This window comes from Rhynchophorus ferrugineus, unplaced genomic scaffold, assembly GCF_030347505.1.
Source record: "Rhynchophorus ferrugineus isolate W39M unplaced genomic scaffold, kcgeb_rfMv2 rfM11, whole genome shotgun sequence".
NCBI classification, from domain to species: domain Eukaryota; kingdom Metazoa; phylum Arthropoda; class Insecta; order Coleoptera; family Curculionidae; genus Rhynchophorus; species Rhynchophorus ferrugineus.
Genome location: NW_027472590.1, coordinates 11,724,800 through 11,745,172, shown reverse-complemented (window position 1 = coordinate 11,745,172; position 20,373 = coordinate 11,724,800). Strand labels below are relative to the sequence as shown.

At 31.1% G+C, this 20,373-nt stretch overlaps 2 protein-coding genes across 2 annotated transcripts in view; one reads left to right on the top strand and one right to left on the bottom strand.

Moving 5' to 3' along the window:
• Window positions 1-325: 325 nt before the first annotated feature.
• LOC143204771 (tetratricopeptide repeat protein 5) lies at window positions 326-2,502 on the top strand. The gene is made up of 8 exons (XM_076417579.1): window positions 326-499; window positions 599-949; window positions 1,001-1,243; window positions 1,299-1,352; window positions 1,410-1,595; window positions 1,650-1,825; window positions 1,896-2,040; window positions 2,244-2,502. Exons 1-8 carry the CDS (start codon window positions 428-430, stop codon window positions 2,361-2,363), a joined length of 1,347 nt encoding a protein of 448 aa, XP_076273694.1. The 5' UTR covers window positions 326-427; the 3' UTR covers window positions 2,364-2,502.
• A 290-nt stretch (window positions 2,503-2,792) lies between these two features.
• tsl (membrane-attack complex domain containing protein torso-like) overlaps window positions 2,793-20,373 on the bottom strand; it is an 85,238-nt gene continuing 67,657 nt past the window's right edge. Inside the window, exon 4 of the mRNA XM_076417583.1 lies at window positions 2,793-4,291. Coding sequence (XP_076273698.1) covers window positions 3,896-4,291 — 396 coding nt within the window. The 3' untranslated portion in view covers window positions 2,793-3,895. The remainder of the gene's footprint in view (window positions 4,292-20,373) is intronic.

The following is a 20,373-nucleotide window of genomic DNA, read 5'->3' as shown; positions in this document are numbered from 1 at the left end:
ATACCATTGCAATAAGTAATGTTAAAGTCATAAGAACATTGTCAAGTGAATATTTATTTTTAATATTTAATTCACTAATGGGACATCTAACAACCTGCAATCAACAATTTGGAAAACTGATAGAATGTATTTTTGACTTGATTATTTAATTTTGATATTGGTGTTATATTAATATTTCTATATTTTGAAAATTTAGCAACAGTCTTAATTGTTATTGGTCTCTATCTTATGATAAGAATCTGTCTTGAACCAGTTACACCCAAATGTATTATTGGTTGTCGCATACACCGGCTAATATTTATTTGTCAATCTTTGTATTTGACACTGTTGCTCTTTTTAACCAAAAAAATTCCGCTGTGGGGTATAGTTTTTAGTCAAAAACTATGAATTAAAGAAGATCACTAGACTTTATTTATGTATTGATAAAATGAGTTTAACAGGTACTGAATGTGATTTGAATAGTGACCAAGGAAATAAAGATCCATTATCATTTTTACAAGTATGTTTAAAAACAGATGTATTTTTAAGTATTATATTGAATGATTATTATTAGTATATAATTATTTATATCAATGACAATTATGCATGTCTATTTTAGGAAATTGTTGAGGCAACTTCATCTTTTAAAGATAGATATTTTGAAACTCATTCTATAGAAGATGCAATTAACAAAAGCAAAGATATAAACGATTTAATTAAAAAAAATCTGGAGATATTTAATAAACATGAACAGTTGGGACTTTCCACTAATAAGGCCTGTTATCATTTTTTAAAAGGCAAGTTGCTTAATATTTGTTCAACTTATTCTAAAGAAGCAGAATTACTTCTGTCGAAAGCAATTAAGTTAGATCCTAAACTAGTTGATGCATGGAATGAGTTGGGAGAGTGTTATTGTAAGAATGAGGATTTAATAAAAGCTAAAAGTTGTTTTGAAGGGGCTCTAAAGGAGGTTAGTCTCTAACTTGAGAAATATATAATATAATAGTATACTTGTTTTTAGAAAAGAAATAAGATAGCTTTAAGAAATTTATCAATTTTAATAAGATTAGATTGTTCCTCAACAAGAGAGAAAAAGTTGGAAAATATTGAGAAGGGTTTGGCTTTTGCTAAAGAGGCCATACAGTTAGATCCATATGATGGTTTATCTTGGGCAGTACTAGGCAATGCATATCTCTCTCATTTCTTTGGAGTTCAACAACATCCTAATACTCTGAAGCAATGTTTAAGTGCTTATAGCCAAGCGGTATAATTTGTAATATCAATTCTAGCCCATAAGTTTTCACTGTTTATTCTTGTAGGAAAAAGATGTTGTAGCTAAAAGTACATCAGATTTACATTATAATAAAGGAATTGTAATGCACTATATAGCAATTTAGTTGAATATGGTATAATTTCTTTTTTGTTTTTAGACTTTCAAGTATCAAGAAGATTATCTTTTGGCTTTACAATCTTTTAATGAAGCCTCTCTCTATGACCCCACCTGGGAATACCCTAAAAATAAGGCAAAGGAACTTCTGAGGTACTTAAATGAAATTCAAGATCTTGTAAATAGCAAAGGAAAATTTAAACCCAAGAAATTACAACAAATTTTACAGGTTGATTAAACACAATTTTTTAATTAGTCAGTATTACAACATTACATTTTTCAGTCAATAGATTCTAAACAGTTAGGACCCTATATGGGTGGTTCATATACATCTTCCAATGGAGAAAAAGCCAAACTTACAGAGATACCCTATGAAAGCATGAAGCCTGGTTTAAATGATGAAAAAGTTATATTAGGTAAAGTGATCTGCTCTGTAAGAAACGAAGATATTGTGCCATTGTGAGTATTTTATATTGATGTTTTTCAATACTGAATGAAGAAAGAGGTTAATTGTTTTGTACACTTCTAGCACATTTTGTACTGTTGATAAAGCAGGACAAGTAATAGTTACTACTGTGTTTAATTTAGCTGATGGAAAAGGGGTGATAATAGGAGATTCGGTAGCCATTCCTGAACCCTTTGTAACAGACGTCGATTTTAGTTATAGGGAAAATGTAAGTAAACATTTTTTTAGATTAATTTTAAAATCTACTGTTTGTACTGTTTCAATAGGATTAATGGTGTGAGATTACTTTATGCATGCTTATCTTTATTGTTTCCTCAGATAACTGGATGTAAATGATATTTACAGTAATATAGAACCAGCTGTTTATTTTGTTGCGCTCTTAAACGGAATCTGATGCCTTTTTATTTTCAGAAATTTAAATTTAGAATGGTAAGAGTAGAAACACCTGTGATAATGGTAGTGAACTCGAAGAAGCTAGGCAGAAATTTGCAAGCTGGCGTTCAAATGTCTATATCCAGAAAATTTGACTGACAGTCATACTAAACAACAAATTCGAAAATTAACATTTTTTAATAACAATTTCTCACCTTTAATATATTTATAAGTGTTTTTCTTTTTTTGTTACATCCCTCACCAATATTTTATTTATAATAAAACATTTCTAATCAAATATGGTTTCATTTATAGTCAACTCTTTTTAAAGAGAGGTCGTGATCGCCTAATATTTCTTTTATTTTCTCTTTATAGACATACCCATTATTAATACAATTAATTGAGTCCAATTACTAGAAATATGGCAGAACTATTAAATCTTTGTACGATAGGGTTTCTAGCGGGATCTGATTCAAATGGAGTATGTATATTGACATTATAATTATTCTGAGAACTATTTGATTAACCATTCTTCTATTTTGTTAGAACGTGAAACAAAATTAATTAATTTCTAATAAAACATCTATAATCACGTACGTTTTTATTTAAATATATCTACATTATAAAATAAATAAATTAATGTCAATCCAACTTAAAATATAAACACATTTAATTGGATACATTTTAGAGAGGGGACTAAAACACGGCTTAAGATATATCATTTCGTTTAAAACAGGAGCTGGGCTTTAGGAGCCAAAAGGCATATATCAAGCAGTCTGTGTTTGATAATTGGTATAACGTAAATTAGTCTTTATATTAGATGCTGGATATATGCGTACATAACTAATAGGACCTAGGTTCCCGTATATAATTTCTAATTTGTTACAACAGCACCCAAATAAGTATAACATTTAAAAACCCGTCAAAGTTATAATTTTAAAATAGAAATAACATTGCATGAAGGGACATATACACAGTATAATATAAAATAAAATAATGTTATAGTTTACTCACATTTCATTTATACTAGTTTAAATCAAAACTCAGAACTTGTATGTTTTATGAACACTTTTTAATATCTTAATTTAAAATTATTGTGATAACAGGAAAAAAAGGATTAAGACAAATGTCACAAAATTTGACACTGTACATACAATGATAACCAATCAGATGACTCGTATTCGACTGTTGTCATGGCAACTTTTTATTAGACAAGGTAAATGAAATGTAAAAGAAATGGCGTAAAAGTCAACTACAAGAAGTATATATACATTTATTAAATATTTACTACAAAATACTGGACATTAAACCTATGTAGGAGTATAAATATATCACAACATGTTTATCACATTTAAACAGGAATTCACTTTTAATAGATAAGTGTGTTTCCGATATATAGCGTTTAAAATATGGAACTCTGCTTAAAATCTAACGTCTCCAATGCATGTGCAATGATAGTGAAGGCGCATGATCGATTTTATTTTGTTTGGAACAGAGTTGCTTGATTTTAAAGGGCACGATGCAGAGCTGATTAAGAGAATGTGCTGTACGGAAATCTATTTTGTGATATCAATGTAAATTATAGTAAAGCTAATTTTGTATCAATTAAACTTCAACACAAACTAATCATATAAATTAAATACTTTATTGTCAATATGACCGTTTTTATTTTATTTTGTACTTGAAACCGTTCACAAGTTGCTCTCCCAGAGTTTCAGAAAGTTATCGAGCACCTCCTCGAACCACTGTCGCTTCGCGGGGTTCTTGATCGCGCCGGCTAAGGATTTCATCTCCATCTCCAAGATCGCCTCGTTCTGGAGCAAGTTATTCAACCTCCCCAACAATCGGGAGTCGCCCTTTGTCTTGAGCAGGCTCGGAAAGGTAAACAGGAAGTAACTTTGACGTAGTCTCGTCGACGCCCAACTCTCCACGGTTTTGTTGCCGCTGGCCACCTTAATGAGTCCCAAATGCTCGGCGTACCACGGACTGAAGTACTGGTTCAGTTCCGTTTCGGTGATGTTAGCGATGCCCTGATTCTTCAGCCTGTCCTTGATCTGCTGGTAGCGGCTCTTCGTGAAAACGAACACCTGAGGACAATAAAAAAAAACGATTTTAGAGAAACCTGGTCAATGTCAGCTTGTAGTCGTCGTCAGGGTAAACAGTACGCGTAATAACGAGTTTTTTTGCAGAAGTGTAACCAATTTGGTAAGGTAATTGTTTCAATGCTTTGTCTCTTTTATTTAAAATTTAAAATAATTACAGGGTCACATTATGGTGCATATATTGCAAATGTTTACCTGATGAGCCTTTGGAAGTTATTACAATTTTATTATATTTTATTAATTTTAAAATATTTTATTATTTATATAAAGTTATTTTGTGCATACGTTATCGAAATTTGTGACATCAAAACGTCGCAATGTTGCCGCATCAACTCTGAATTTTAGCTCAGTTTGACTTTGACATACAAGAAAATTATAATCAAAATAAAATAATTCAACAAAAATGTTATCAAATATAATTTATATTTTAACATTATAGTAGATCTTAAAATTACAGCTAATTATACAGTGGCAATAGTATATAGGTTAGAGTTAAAATCTATTCCTAGTGTTTTCAAGAATTTTGCATACGTCTGACAACCGTACGACATTGATTGCTCGTTCGTTTACGCGTTTGAACTAATCAGACTGCATTGTGTCTTTTTTTGGCTAGAATAAAATGAGAAGGAAAATATTGTCTGGTTCTAAAACTAATTTACAAATTGTGGCAGGCAATATATTAAACATCTTGATGACGTATGTATAAAAATATTTTGAATATATTTTCTTATTCAACTTCTTTGGTTTTTTTTCTACTTATTTCTTTTAATATTTGATCAATTGAAGAAACAGATTTAATTTCCATATCTCCACCGCCCATATTTGCATATTACATCCACCGGAGAGTGTTTTATTCACACAAACATTAAAATTGACGGTCCTATCTCGTTATAGCTCTGTTCAATATATGGAAAACATCCCCTGTCTTATTATTGACCAATAAGCCTCAGATTTGATACTTCGATGATGTTAGCATATGATTCCTGGATAGTACTAACCTTCCAATGATACATGTGATTCTAACTGATACAGTGGACGACTTTTCTTATTTAAAAATTAATGTATAAAATAAATTTCGTGTACTGATTCCATAAACATTGTTTTTGATGGGCACAAATACCGTGGCAGTCAAACAGTGGCTAAAAATAACGTGTTGACCATTCACAGAAATTGAAAAATTGAAAAAAGAAGTGTGTAATGGTACATATGGCGGAATTTCTTTACACAATTTTTAATTAGATTAAATATTTATAAAGTGATAAGTTAGGAAGATTGTTTAATGGTTGCTCTGTTATAATACTTATATTTTATGATAAAATAATAATTTTTGACATACAAAAATTAAATTACCAACAAAACAAATCAAAATTAATATAACTGTTTGAGTTTAGTAACGACTTAAAATAGTTGGTAGTACTTAAATAATACTGTAAATGGATAAATACGTTTACGTAGATATTAGGCTAAATTGTGTGTATATAGTAGAATATAAAATATATGCAGTGGATAAGGTTTTAGTTTATTTTATATGGTTATTATAACAATTATTATGTACATATTTTATATAAAATGCTTTTTGTGTTAAAAATCTAAGTTTGATTATTTTTTAATTTTTAGTGCGCTCCTTATTTATTTCGGTTGAGTCGGTTCAATATTTTTGTTCAAATATTTTTATATAATAAGTTTTCGTGATTCTACATTTATACAATCTCAATTAACAGTAAAAAGTGCTCAAGTACCGCCTAATAATTAATCGCTAATTGCTCTTTTGTTTCCTGTTCTGGTGTAGTTTTAATAATCCGGGCAAGGCCACCGCTTCTGATAAGGCATTGACATCCACTGGGCGTTGTCAATTCCTAACCGTGGAATTCAGACAATGGAATGAAATGTCCTTTATTTAAACGAATCATGTTTATTCGGCATTGCGTGTTATGCTAACCATTTCAATTATGATTAACAATATTTTTGGGCTAGCCTAAAACTTGGCCTTAGATAGGGTTAGGTATCAAAAGTAATTTATAGTAGATTAGGGATAGGCCTGAAGCTATGATGTCGGAAATAAAAGCTGTCTAAAAGCTGAGACATTTGCAAAAAATATATTTTGCTTCATTATATGTCCAGGGCATTCTAATTCGAATTTCGCATAAAAAATACTTGAGTTGACGAATTGGGTGTGAGATAAAACCTTGACCATAATCTGATATCAAGTAGCTTATAAGGAGTAGAAACAAAACTATAGTTAAATTATAGGGTGTACCCTTGAAGGTTTATTTAGACAAATTGGTATAATGTATTTTATAGTCTATTCAAAGTTTTTTTTGTACTTGCGTCATAAAGATGTTTGATGTATTGCCTGTCGCAATTGGTAAATTCATTTTGGAATCAGACCAACGCGCCAACCAAGCTGACTTGTCTTGCACTTTATGTCTGTTATTGGCTATTGCTGTATTGTTTTCGCAGTGTTACCGTTAAATTTGTTGACTAATTCGGTTAACGTCGGTAGGCATCAACAGTAACAGTTTCATTCTGTAACATAGTACCCCTTGGCAATACCACCATATACACAGCAAAATATGTTCTTGATATTGAAATTGTCGTCGCACATCCAATTTTCATCACAGTATGCCACAGAAAACCGAGCAGCATTACCGGAAGTTTTTAATGGGCTTCAGTAGCAAATTTATTCAAATCAAACATATAGTGTTCCATAACTAGCGTCATTATAAAGTGAACAACTTAAGGATACTAAAAGGAAGACCGTTTGGACTCGGCATTTAAATAAAACTGATCATCATAATAAACGAGAAAGCGATTTGTTGTAAAATAAAAAAAATCTTATGTAGATTTAAGCAAAATTCTTCAGACACCTCATCTTGGGCTTCCTCAAAAGACGTGTTTTTAACATGGAAATTACAAACTGGTCAGAAAGATGGGTATAAATATTAGGTAGTGATAAACAATATTTTGAGTACAGTCCTTGTACATTAAAACTTCTTTCAAGCCAATATTTTCACTTTTCTCTTAAAAAAGTAACGCTTAAATATTCAATTCATCGCTCGAATTTGCATGTAACTATTACGTTATTCTATAAGTGATAGTAAAGCACCGCTTATGGTAAAAGAAAGTAAAAAATAGTAGTACTATATTGGATATAGTAATAACAATTCACTATTGTGATATGAATAATAAACCGGGTGTATGCTCTTAGTCAGCATAAACAGTTTTTTTTCAGATCTGTTGCTCTATATTACCAATATTTTGTGCATTGTAATTGTAAAATTATATTTTGTAATTGATAATCGAACGGCAGGATCATGCTGACCTCTACCGTTCCACTTAGTTTAACATAATGTTCAGTTAAAAGTACGGATTCTCGGTACAAGAACTGTCAAACAATAAAATTAACAAAATAATATGATTTTTAAGTAGGAAAAATTAAATAGGTTTTTTTGATTAATAATTATCAGAACTGTGATTTACGTAAAATTGTATTTGCTTAAAATAATATAAGAAATATAAAACAACGTTCGATAAGATTGGATAGGAAACAGCATATAGCATTGAGCTAAATGGTAGCATTAACGCGAGGGTGTCGGAATTCGTCGTCTTGACGGTAGCGGCGAACATTGTTAACAAAAATAAAATAATTTTTTTTATAACATCTTTATTAGATACGCTTAGTACAATCTTAATTATTATTATTATTACAATTAATTTATTACTACTTTTCCTATGTGCTTGGATTAATTAACAAGCAAGACGAGTGCGAGAAAATACATCAGTATGTATTCCTCAATTATAAAATTATAATTATTTATTAATTATTAACTTATAGCTATAGTTTACACTAATAATACACACGATTTGAATTTTTAGTGCAACCCCATATTTGCACCCCATAGGTCCAAATTGGCCTTATAATTGTACTATAGATCAACCTCTTTGATTTTAGATCAAGTTGAGAGTATATTCCGACTAACCAGTATGGTTGTTTTATTTTAGTTCTAATGTGTTTTGCTTTTTGTCTAACGTGATGCTTCCAATTTAATCTACCGTCAAGATGGATTCCAAGGTATTCTGATTGAAGAATCGGGCATCCATTGAGTGATATAATTAAGTTTTTATTATTTCGCCTTAATGCAAAATTAACGTGGACAGATTTACAGCTATTAAGTTGAATTTTCCAATCTTTTGTCCATTTGTAGATTTTGTTGACTGCCACTTGCACTTTTTCTATTGCCCTAGGAAGAGATATATCTTTTGCCATAATAACTGTGTCATTAGCAAAGGTTCCAAGAAGTGTTTCTTTTGTTGTTGGAATGTCAGCAGTGTAAAGCAGATACAGGAGAGGTCCTAAGACGCTACCTTGTGGAACTCCAGCCGAGATATTTTTAAATGTCGAGAACGCCATTTCGTGCGATACTCTAAATTTTCTTCCGAATAAATATGACTCCAGCAATTGACAATAGTTACGCGGTAGCAATTTGCTCATCTTACAGATTAATCCCAAATGCCAAACCCGATCAAAAGCTTGTGAGACATCCAGGAATATTGCAGGGCAGTATTTCTTTTCTTCAAACGCTCTTTCAATAGCCGTAGTTACTCTGTGCACTTGATCGATAGTTGAATGGTGATTTCGAAAACCAAACTGAAAATCTGGTATTCTTACCAAATGTTTAACACGTTTATATATCAGCTTCTCAAATAGCTTTGATATTGCAGGTAGTAGCGAAATAGGCCTGTAAGATTCGACTTGTTCTGCAGCTTTGTCAGGTTTTTTGAGCATAATTATTTGTGTAACTTTAAAGCATTCCGGAACATGCTTCAGCCTTAAACAGGCATTAAATATATATGTCAACATGATGATTGCTTTTCGTGGCAGTTCTTTCAATAATCCAGGTGAATTGTCATCTATACCAGGTGCCTTTTTAGGATTGAGGTTATCAATTTCAGTGGCAACTTCCAGTGGAGAAATTAGATTTAGATCTACATCGGGTTGATAAATAGGAGATGTATCCATGGTAGATTCTATATTACTAGGCCGAAAAATGTTAGCTAAGTATTGTGCGAACAATTCAGCTTTTTCATTGTCGCGTCGAACCCATTCATTTCGATCATTGGCGGTACTCGAATAATTGGTCTTTTAAATCTTCGAGTTGCTTTCCATAGCGAATAATTTTTGTCTGCTTGTGGGCTTAATTCACTTAAATACTTTTGAAAGCAATTCTGTTTATATTCTTTGATCTTTTGATTCGTCTGATTACTAATTCTATTAAACGTGGTTTTGTCAGCAGCATTTCTGGTCCTGTGCCATACTCTTCTAGCTTTTCGCCTTTATTTATTATATATATTTATTATATATATATATATATTCGCCGAAATTTATATTAATATAAACATACAATGGGCAAGGGGCCTGTCCACACGAGAAATAACAAGGGTAGACACATTGGCAAAGGAGGCAACAAGAAAGGCGATAGTAGCCATGGATAACCAGGGATGGATAAGTAATGACAGATTAAATGCGAGAAAACAAGCGAAACAATCGACAGATGGCAGCTGGCATGGAACAACTCAAGCGATGGCAGAACTCTCCATAACTTCTGCGAAATGGTAGATGCGAGAGATTGAGCTTAAGCAGAAAGACGGTACAAATAACAACACGACACGGAAATATGGCTGCATACATCAGCAGTTTTATATTAAGTGAGAGTGAAGGTCTGTGTGAATGTGGTAATGGTGTGGAGGACACCAAGCAAACGAATGCACCCTGGACGAAAGAACAAAGAGGCCAGAAACCTGCTTGGAAGGGCGGTCGGGTCCTGCCAATTTAGAGATCCACAAGGGAATAATAACAGTGCAGATATAGACATGATCAATAACTGTCGACACTGAGGCAGATACATCACAGACAGGCTAAGAGTCGGTAAAGGTATAAACAATTAATTAAGTGGAGTTTGGGTATCTGGACCTTACTTGATAATTAATGTTGACATAAATAAACAGACAAATTGTAATAACCAATTGGCAAAGGCCATTATTCGGTAATTAATATAGCTGGCTATTAATATATAATTAGATAGCTGGGCCAAGTCCAAAGTGTGAAAGCGCGTTAGGACCACCAAACCCAAAACATTTGTAATTTATCTTATTTCTCGTTGATTATAACTATTATATGAAGTAGTTATTTAAGGTATTATATTAAATTGAATTACACGAATCATTCAAAATGCTTGGCTGAAAGAATAGGTTCCCCATATTAAACTGTCAAATGAATAAAAAAAATTATTGTACGTTTGTTATTTTATTGTAAGATAAGGTACAAAAAGTACAAAAAAATCATCTAGTTTTTTAACTAATAATTACCACAATTGTGATTTAAGTAATTTTTTTTGTATAAAATAATATGAAAAATATAAAACAACGTCTGAATTAAATAATTTACATTTGTATGATTTTAATAATTCCAAAATATTTGTTATAAACTAAATATAATGTACTTTGTCGATATCTGAAAATCTCAAAATTTGTTGTATAATTTAAATTAATCACCATATATCTATTTGTAAATAAATCACGGTAATATCAATGATCAAACCAACCGGATTAGCGTTGGTATTTATTTAAACAAAAAATTAAATAGTGATGAAATACAATTATGGCATACCGTCTAAAAACAGTTCAGTTTAAAAGCCATTTAACATTTTTCAAAGAAATATTGTCTCATTCTTTTCATTTATAAATAATTTTGGTTTAACGTTGGTGTAATTTATTTCAAATATTTATAAATCGAAAATTATTAAGGATTTTGATAACTTTATACCATAATAATAAAATATAGTTGGTTTAAAACAAAGTAAATTCATAACAATAATTTTAATTAAAAAAAGTTTTGCTAACTGAGCTCGGTATTTAGTTACAATCATTTTTAGTAATAAAAGGAAAGAACTGGAGTTAAAATATAAGAAAATGTATTGATTAATTGGAAGAAAATCAAAATTATCAGTACATAATAAATTGCTATTATATAAGCAAATATTGAAACCTGTATGGACATACGGAATACAATTGTGGGGCGGTTCGGAGAAAACTAATAGAAATAGAATACAGTTTTTCAAGAACAAAGCCTCAGGAATTATTGTAGGTGCATCCAGATATTACAGGAGTGAGTACTTACACCGAGAGCTTCAGATACCGACTGTCACTAAGGAAATTAAGAGAATTGCAAGGAGACTAAGACTCTACTCTTATGCCAATATCGAAGGAATAGCAGGTCAATTGAAAAGTCCCCGGCATGACACATAGATGGCGCTACTAGAATTAAATCCATATGTTTTTTAGTTAGCTCTAACCCTCAAAAGATGCATGTATAAATTTGACAGCTGTCAAATCATTTCTGAATTATAGAATTTTTAGTGAATTTAATGAAAAAAAATGAAAAAAAAAAATGGATAAAAAGGAATTTCGCGTGAACACATTATTTTATGTTTTCAAAATTTTCTTTAAAAAATCCCTAAAATGATTTTGAATGGCAGTAAATTGAAACTGAATGAAACAGCAGACACTCCAAAGATATCAACTGAACGTGTACATCATACCATTCACGAATATTTGGGTATGAGAAAGCTCTGTGCAAAGTGGGTGCCGCGCGAGCTCACTTTTGACCAAAAACAACGAGGAGTTGATGACTCGGAGAGCAGTGTTTGAAGATGATCAGGCGTAATAAACCCGAGTTTTTGCGCCGATATGTGACAATGGATGAAACATGGCTCCATCATTTCACTCCGAAGTTCAATCGACAGTCATCCGAGTGGACTGCAAACGATGAACCCACTCCAAAGCGTGGCAAAACGCAACATTCGGCTGGCAAGATTATGCCGTCTGTATATTGGGATACGTATGGAATAATTTTCATCATCAACAAAGACTATTACATAGCGTTTTTGGACCGTTTGAAGGACAAAATCCCTGAAAAACGGCCGCATTTGAAAAAAAAAGAAAGTGCTGCTTCACCAAGACTGCGCACCGTGTCGAAATCCATGAATTAGGTTTCGAATTGCTTCCTCATCCACCGTATTCTCCAGATCTCGCCTTCAGCGATTATTTCCTGTTCTCAGATCTCCAAAGTATGCTCGCTGGGAAGAAATATGTATACTGGGAGAAATATATATGTATACTGGGAGAAATATATATTCGTCGAATGAAGAGTCGAATCGACGAAACTGAAGCCTATTTTGCAGCAAAGGACAAATCGTACTACAAAAATGGTATCGAAAAGTTGGAGGGTCGCGTGATACACTGAGTATCACCCTAGAAAGGAATTATGTTGAATAAAGAAACAACAATGCAATAAATACATTTTTTAGTAATAACTGACATCAATAGCACTCAACCAATGTGATAAAATGGAATTATAGTTGTTATCTTCTAAACACAATTCACTTAAAAGGTATTTATTTGCCTTTTTTCTTTATACGAACTAGAGTTTATCTGAAACGAGAGCTACTGCTTAGCGTGGGCTCCGAACCACGGTCCGCTTAGTAATCATCCCAGACATCTGGTCAACAAAAATTTACGACCATGCCCCAACAGGATTCGAACCCGTGACTATCGCAACAGTAAGTTGACTACCGCGTTAACTAAGCTGGTTTAAAATTGATTAAATACATTTAAATTTAAAAGAAAAAATAGTTTTTATATGTATTTTTTTTACAGAATGTATAGTTCAAACAAAAAATAAAATGATATTGATACTGTCTTTCCATAGGTTCCCATTTTTGATTTCAAATGTTTTCTTATACTATAATGAATCAATATAAATATTAAAAACCATTATTACCTTGATACCCATATTAATTACATTTGTTTCTTCGGATAATCTTTTCAAACGATTAGTTTTTGAAACCGTTACGTAATCTCGACAAGAGACCACAAAAGGACCTTCTGAGTTTTTCTTTTGAGCCCATAAAAGAGTCGTAAAACGAATATTTATATTCCACATTTAAATGACAATACTATTGTGACCCTGAATGCTTCGAAACATTTCGTAATCCAAAAAATACGGTCGATAATTTCATATTGTAACGCTTTAACCACCCTCAACGTTGTTAATTTATCTTTAAATAATTACATTTTAAATTAGTTGGACGTGAGGAACACGTCTTTATTGAATATTAAACAAAATCCAACGGTACCAAGGATTTTAATGTCAATTCTTGTTTGTGTAAACATTAATTTTCTGGTGGTTTCGATTTGAGTCTTATGTAAACGATTTAATATAAATTAAAAAAAAACAATATAATGGGGGATTGGCAATTTGTTTCTTTGATGATTGGAAACAAATTTGGGAAATCTATTAGCAAATGTTGTTAAATTGTGACAATGTAGTTGATTTGGTTCTATACTGGGAATAATTAATCATCATTTTCAACATTTTAGTTATTCAACTGACTGATATTATAGCTCATATCAAAGAGCGCCTTATGTAATTCTTTCGGATTTTATTAACGATCTATTACTAATTTGTTGATCACATTTTGTTACTGAGTTTAAATTAATAATCTGTAATTCTATAATCGAAGACGTTGATATGATATGAAAGGCATTGATGACACCACACAAGAAATATTACAAAATATTCATAGATGGTTTGTTCAAAATTCTCTTCATCTTTACTCAATGCTATTAATGATAAATGTATAAATTTTAAAATTCAGTTCCTCCAATTTCTTGTGACTGATTGAAGTGATATCATAATCACTTATGGTAAACGACAGCAAAAGACCTCGCCATCCATGCCGATACAAGTTTCTATTGATTACGACTGCACATGCGCACTTGTTCTAATCTAACCTGACATCTGTTTTCACAACTCGCGTCCTTTTCTACCACGTCCTTCGTACGTCTTAGTTGTGATTAGATGTCATTTTTAGGTTAATTTTATATTTACATTTTGTTGAGGTAATATAATTATTTCACAGGCAAAATTAGCAGCAGTTAATGCGAAAATAAGTGTATAAGGTATGAATTATTAGTAAAATATTATCATTTTATAACATTAATTTGTTAGATTGTTATAGAACAAACGATTATTGTGAAGGTATCTTCTGAAATCTGAGAAAAATATTATAATTGAAAAATTAAAATCTGGTGTAATAAGAGATAGACTTTTGTGAGACGTAAGACAGATAGATACCCCACAAATGCAAAGGATAAATATCATTAATAAAGATGATCTATCCTATTTTATGAAAAAACACAACATCAATTCAGTTAGAAGTCCTAATAAAATGATCACTGTTGATTTAAAAATAAAAGTATGTGAGTATGTTTTTTGTTATAGGTGAAATGCATAGTATTCTAAAAAAAGAAGATTTTTGTTGGTTTTATGAATAAAGTAATGGAAGCAAAATTGAAATGCATAGGTCCAGCTGTCCAGAGCTGGACTCTGTAGCTGTCCAGAGTATACGATAAAGAATACTCTGTGCAAGCATGCGCATTTGATAGGTATATATGAGGAGAAAATGGGTACTTATTCTCTTGCAGATAATGTAGCAAGTGCTCTAGGAGAGCGGTCTGTGATTAAATCGCGGGACAAAGAAGAAACTAGAAGAATCTTGCAAGAAAAATATATACAGGCAGAAGCGGAAGGACCAATAACAGAAAATGACTTTGAGACCAGAATTTTCAGTATCATTAACACTTTGAAATCAATCGATCAACAATCACAAAGCCAAATACTTAAGAACATAGAGGTTACGCTTCAGATATTTCAACAAAAAAGTGATTTAAAAGGAAAACGAAAGAAGGAAACAGCAATACTTTCCAGCACACAAACGTAAAGAAGTATATATGTTTTACTAAAAGTGCAATGTATTATTTCATTGTTTTTCTTACTTTTAACAGTAAATATCAGTCAGGAATATTAATGAATACTTAGGAAAGGTGGATTAGGACTACAGGCGACACTACCACAAAATAAAAAAAAACGCGCCTGGATTCTATCTCATAGGTGGTGTGGAGAAAAGTTCAATCTAAATATAATAAAGAAGTATACAAACGAATAACCTGCTCTCTTTTTTGTCATGGTTCCTTTAAAATATATTCTTCCTTTTGTAATATTTTGTCATTATTTATCTGCTCCAAGGAGCTACTTAAACCAAAAGAAATAATAAATCACAAAGCTTCAAATACTATGTTATCAATCTATTCCAACCATTTCTATTAAATACACCTTATATTTACACTATGCTGAAAACTCATGAAACTTGGTTAACTTTTAGCTTCGTTATAGCTTTTTTCTTCTTTTAAAATATTTGTAAAATCAGAAAGATATAAGTATAATAAAAAATAGGCAGAAAACCTATAAAAACATGACCATATTTCATTCTTACCTTTACTATAATCTTCAAATAAGTTCTGTTTCCATATTATTTAATATAAAAATATATCCTTTGTTCCATAACAATCTACAAAATTAGTGTTTAATGATAATATTTTATTAATAATTCATACCTTATATACTTATTTTCGCATTATATGCTGCTAATTTTGCCTATGAAATATTACCTCAACAAAATGTAAATACAAAATTAACCTAAAAATGACATCTAACCACAACTAAGACTGTGGTACGAAAAACGTAGTAGAAAACGACGCGAGTTGTGAAAACTGTCAGGTTAGATTAGAACAAGTCCGCATGTGCAGTATTAGCCAATAGAAACTTTATAGCATGGATGGCGAGGTCTTTTACTGTTGTCTACTTATGGTTCCCATGGCTTTTGCGCACACATTAAAATAATTTGAATCATTATGGTTCATAATATATTGAATTAAAAGCTTTTTTTTTAATTTGTAAAAAATGCAAGTGGAAACCCGGATTTTTTTTCATCCTTAATTAGTTTTATATCTACCCATATAATGATTGATTTTGACGAAAGAAGTACACTGATATTACTATGATATTACGATAATACTACGATTACAAAGCAGTAACATACAAGATAAATAGTGTTTTGACATACTGAGTATGTACGACAATAAATCTTCCAAAATACTAAAAAAAAAGATTTTTTTTTTCATAAACATACCACAACTATACTCCAACCTCTGTTTTTTCAGGGATTTCTACAAAACTGCCAATTGATGTTGGAGAAATGAGCATGGGCAATCTCAACAATCAAGACGATCTGATATTAGTGAATTTTGTTCGAATCCCACTAAGAATACGGATACAACCATCCCAATCACGCCAGTAACTCGGATAAAAAAGACCGAATGTCTTGAAGTTGGTAACTTATTCAAAGCTTCACATAAATAGTGGTTCAGTTTAAGAAAAACCCTGTGTGGAAAAAGCACACAAAAAACAATGGCAAGTAAATAAAATAAAAAATAGCATCGATATGAATTAAATGTTCGTTTGAAAAATATAAAGTCATTAAATGTTTGCGGTTTTAATCTTAAGCTGACTTCTACATAAATAACAAGACAAAGTATTTACCATTTGGGAGTTTCTTTTAATTAAATTCTTTTTGCTGTCCTCGAAGGAGTTTCTCTCTATTGTTTTAAAGTTGTTTACTAGCTTTACGTTACCGGGTGTAACTTTTATCTACTACGAGCAAGAAATCCAAAGTATCTGAGAAAAAGACCAAAGAAGTGGATTTATCAGAGAACATGTCGATTGTACTCATTATTATGAAAGTCACTCTGATGAAGGGCCATTCCAAGAGCAGCTAAATATAACTGTTTAATAGCATACATTCTGGAAGTAGCAAATAAATCCATAAAAAAAGCAAATCCAACATCCATCGTAAACGATCTCTTACTGAAACCAACTTATTGGTTTCCATTCCGTGATTATAAAAAGTTAAATACCGTAGCCTTCATTTTCATTGACATATATTATAGCCAGATCAAATCCAGTAAGCCAATGCGAAGATTGAAGAGAGAAATAATCAAATGTATCTTGAAATTAGTGATTAGTATCTGAGTTCATAAATACAACCCCCGAAAATTCATAAAATAAACAGTTTAATTTGATATGTTCCCACTTTGTTACCGCAATGCCATCTCCAACTATATTAAAGAGTATACAGATTGGCAATTAAGAAATATTCTTACAGTTTTTCCAAGTAATTCCTGTTCGTAAATGAATTAATGTCCTTCACTTATTTTTCGGGTTCCCTAGTACAATTCCAACAAGTTAAAAAATATAAAAAAAACATCATAGGACCATCACAGCAATTAACCCGGAATCTTCAAAATTGAATACAAGGATAATAAAATAAATTATGTTATTATAATAAGTTTTTAACGTTGAGAAACGTTGTTACCTGAATTGCCTTTTTGTTCAGTTAATTCGTATATTGGTATTTATTGTACCCATCAAGAGAATGCTTTTTTTTATGAAATTTTAATAATCAGAAGGATTCAAGTTTATGAAATTAGACAGTTAATAAGGTTTTTCATTTAAACATATTCATCTAGATATTCAACGGATTTTACAAAATGAATAGATCCAATTTTTAATTATATAATGCCGTTCTGTCAGTGAAGTGTTACCTTACGCAGAATATATCAGAATATTTTAGAAAAAAAAGCTTCTACACGGGATGGACAAAATAATATGAATACTTGACATAAACACAATATTTATTTAGTAATAAGATGTTGAAAGCCACCATTCTCTTTTAAAACAGTTGCATTTCTTCGCGGAATAGTCTCTGAATTATTTCCAATGTAACGTTCCATTCTGGTACCGAAACATCATCATAATTTCTTAATTAATGTTGCTCCAGTAGGGTTCAATGATATTAAGATCTGGCAACTGTACTGACCAAGGAAGAAGTGTGATGATATTCTGATACTCCTTCAATCAAGACAGAATCTTTTTAGGGAGGAAGTAGGAAGCTGAACGTCTTTTATGAACGAACTTCTTTCGCAACTTAGCGTTAACTTTATAACACAAATTAAGTAGCGTTGGGAACTTCCAAATGAAATTGACTATCGACTGTTTAGTAATTGAATATTTTTTACTATCGACTGTTTCAGTCGTGTACTTTTAGTTACTATTTTCGGTTCTACTAGTTTCATTCAACTGATTTTTAACATTCTGGCTGTCATCCTAGCCGCGACCTTGAGAAAAATATGCTGAATATAGGCTTATATAGATTTATGTTTAATATATACAGTTTTATGATTTTTTTGGTAGTTTGCTTGTAAATAACAATATATTGTATATTAATATAGCAGCATTTTGGAACACTATTTTTCAAGATTGTTAATGTATTAACGGTTTTATGGCAATATTAGGTAATTTTCTTATTGACTTTTTGATTGTCAAAATTCTTTCTTAAAATCTTAAAAACAAAGTTTCAAAGATTCGAAAGGTTCCAGAATTAAACTGATTCGAAAAGGTTTGAAGATTTACAGTAACAGTTAAATTTCGTAAAAAATATTAACCGTAAAGAGGTGACAAGCTATATTCAATATTTATACTAAATATTTTTGATAGGAAAACGTCTTTAGTATTAAACAATTTATTTTCTTGGCTATTAAAAAATACAAGAAAATAATGATGGTCACGACACTTTTTAGTTAAGATTTATTTTATCAGCAGGTAAGGCAGATAAATCTTTTTTACAATATATTTTTATTATTTTATAACTTTTCAGTAGAATGATGCATTCAGCTAAACGTTCTATGGTTTGAGAATATTTTGAAAAAGAATCATAAACTTCTGATATCTGCAAACCCTGATTTAAAGAAGTATTCGGCATTACAAATAATGCCGAGGCGAGACAAGAAATTATCACAAATTATGAAATTCAAGACACAAATACTGACGAGCAATGTATTTCTTCTCAAGACATTTGGATAAAAAATTAGCTAGAATGAATGAAATAATTACTCCAGGTGCTAACATACAACAACTTTATAAATTTAACAGTATTTAGAAATGCCACTTATTGGGCGTTTAGAAAACCCATTAGCTTTTTGGCATGCTCATAAAACGATATTACTTGAACTGTATCAGTTACTTTTAAACTATTCTGCTATACCTGCAACATCTATCCCCTCCGAATAGGTTTTTTCAAAATCTGGCCAAATTATTAACAATCGAAGAAATCTAATCTCGAGAGAAAAGTTGAACATGTATATTTTTGAATAGTGATTAAAACATATTTCCGTTCAATAATAAATAAGCATTTATTTTATTTAAAAAACTATAGTAGTTATTGTGCGATCATTTTTAATTATGTCTTTTAGTTATGTTTAATTTTGATTTAATATTTATGGTTATTGTACATCTTTAGTTTTTAAATTTTTGCTTAAGTTCTATTGTATTATCTATATTTATTATATGTTATTTAAAAATATCAATTAACATATTAAAATACGATAAAACATTTGTGGGGTTATTATTCCCTTCCTTTTTACAGATCCACAGAACATCGACTATCTCGATTGTTTTGCGATTCTTGACTGTTTTCAGTCGATAGATCCCAACGCTAAAATTAAGTTATAAAGGTTTTAAAATGTTAAACAATCCTGTTGCTTGCACACATTTAACCTTGAAATATAACTTACAAGTCTTGGCATGTAAACTGTGTAATACATACGCGTCGCTTTATTTACCAAGCAGTACTGCAAATATACAACAAGATGCACTATGTTGTTCATATTATTTTGTCAATCCTTTGTATTTAACAGAGAGCTTCTTAGTAACAGGAGTCGTATTCTTATTTAAGTAACATAACGAACATTAACAAAACACCATTTTGTTGCAACTGCAGTTACATAATAGAAATAAAAATGCTAAACTTAAAGATCGTTCAACGCGATATCATAGTCTAGTGACCTAGTAAAAAATTATTACAATTATGCTGTATTCTTATTTGGTAATTCGACGTATCTTTGTGTATTTCTGTTGTAGGTTTCTACTGCTTATTAGCTTATTTCATGCTCCACAGTACTTTGTTTCGCGCTATTAACAATGGCTAACTGTACGTTTGATATTAGGTGGAAGGTCATGCTACTGTCTTGGCCCATAATGTTCAAACGGTCAC

What these genes read in the sequence shown, in the direction of transcription:
- LOC143204771 (XM_076417579.1), top strand. Translation starts at nt 428, where the DNA reads ATGAGTTTAACAGGTACTGAATGTGATTTGAATAGTGACCAAGGAAAT. An exon ending in TACATTATAATAAAGGAATT is followed by an intron (nt 1,353 to 1,409) that starts GTAATGCACTAT and finishes TTTTGTTTTTAG; the next exon opens with ACTTTCAAGTATCAAGAAGA. An exon ending in AATTACAACAAATTTTACAG is followed by an intron (nt 1,596 to 1,649) that starts GTTGATTAAACA and finishes TACATTTTTCAG; the next exon opens with TCAATAGATTCTAAACAGTT.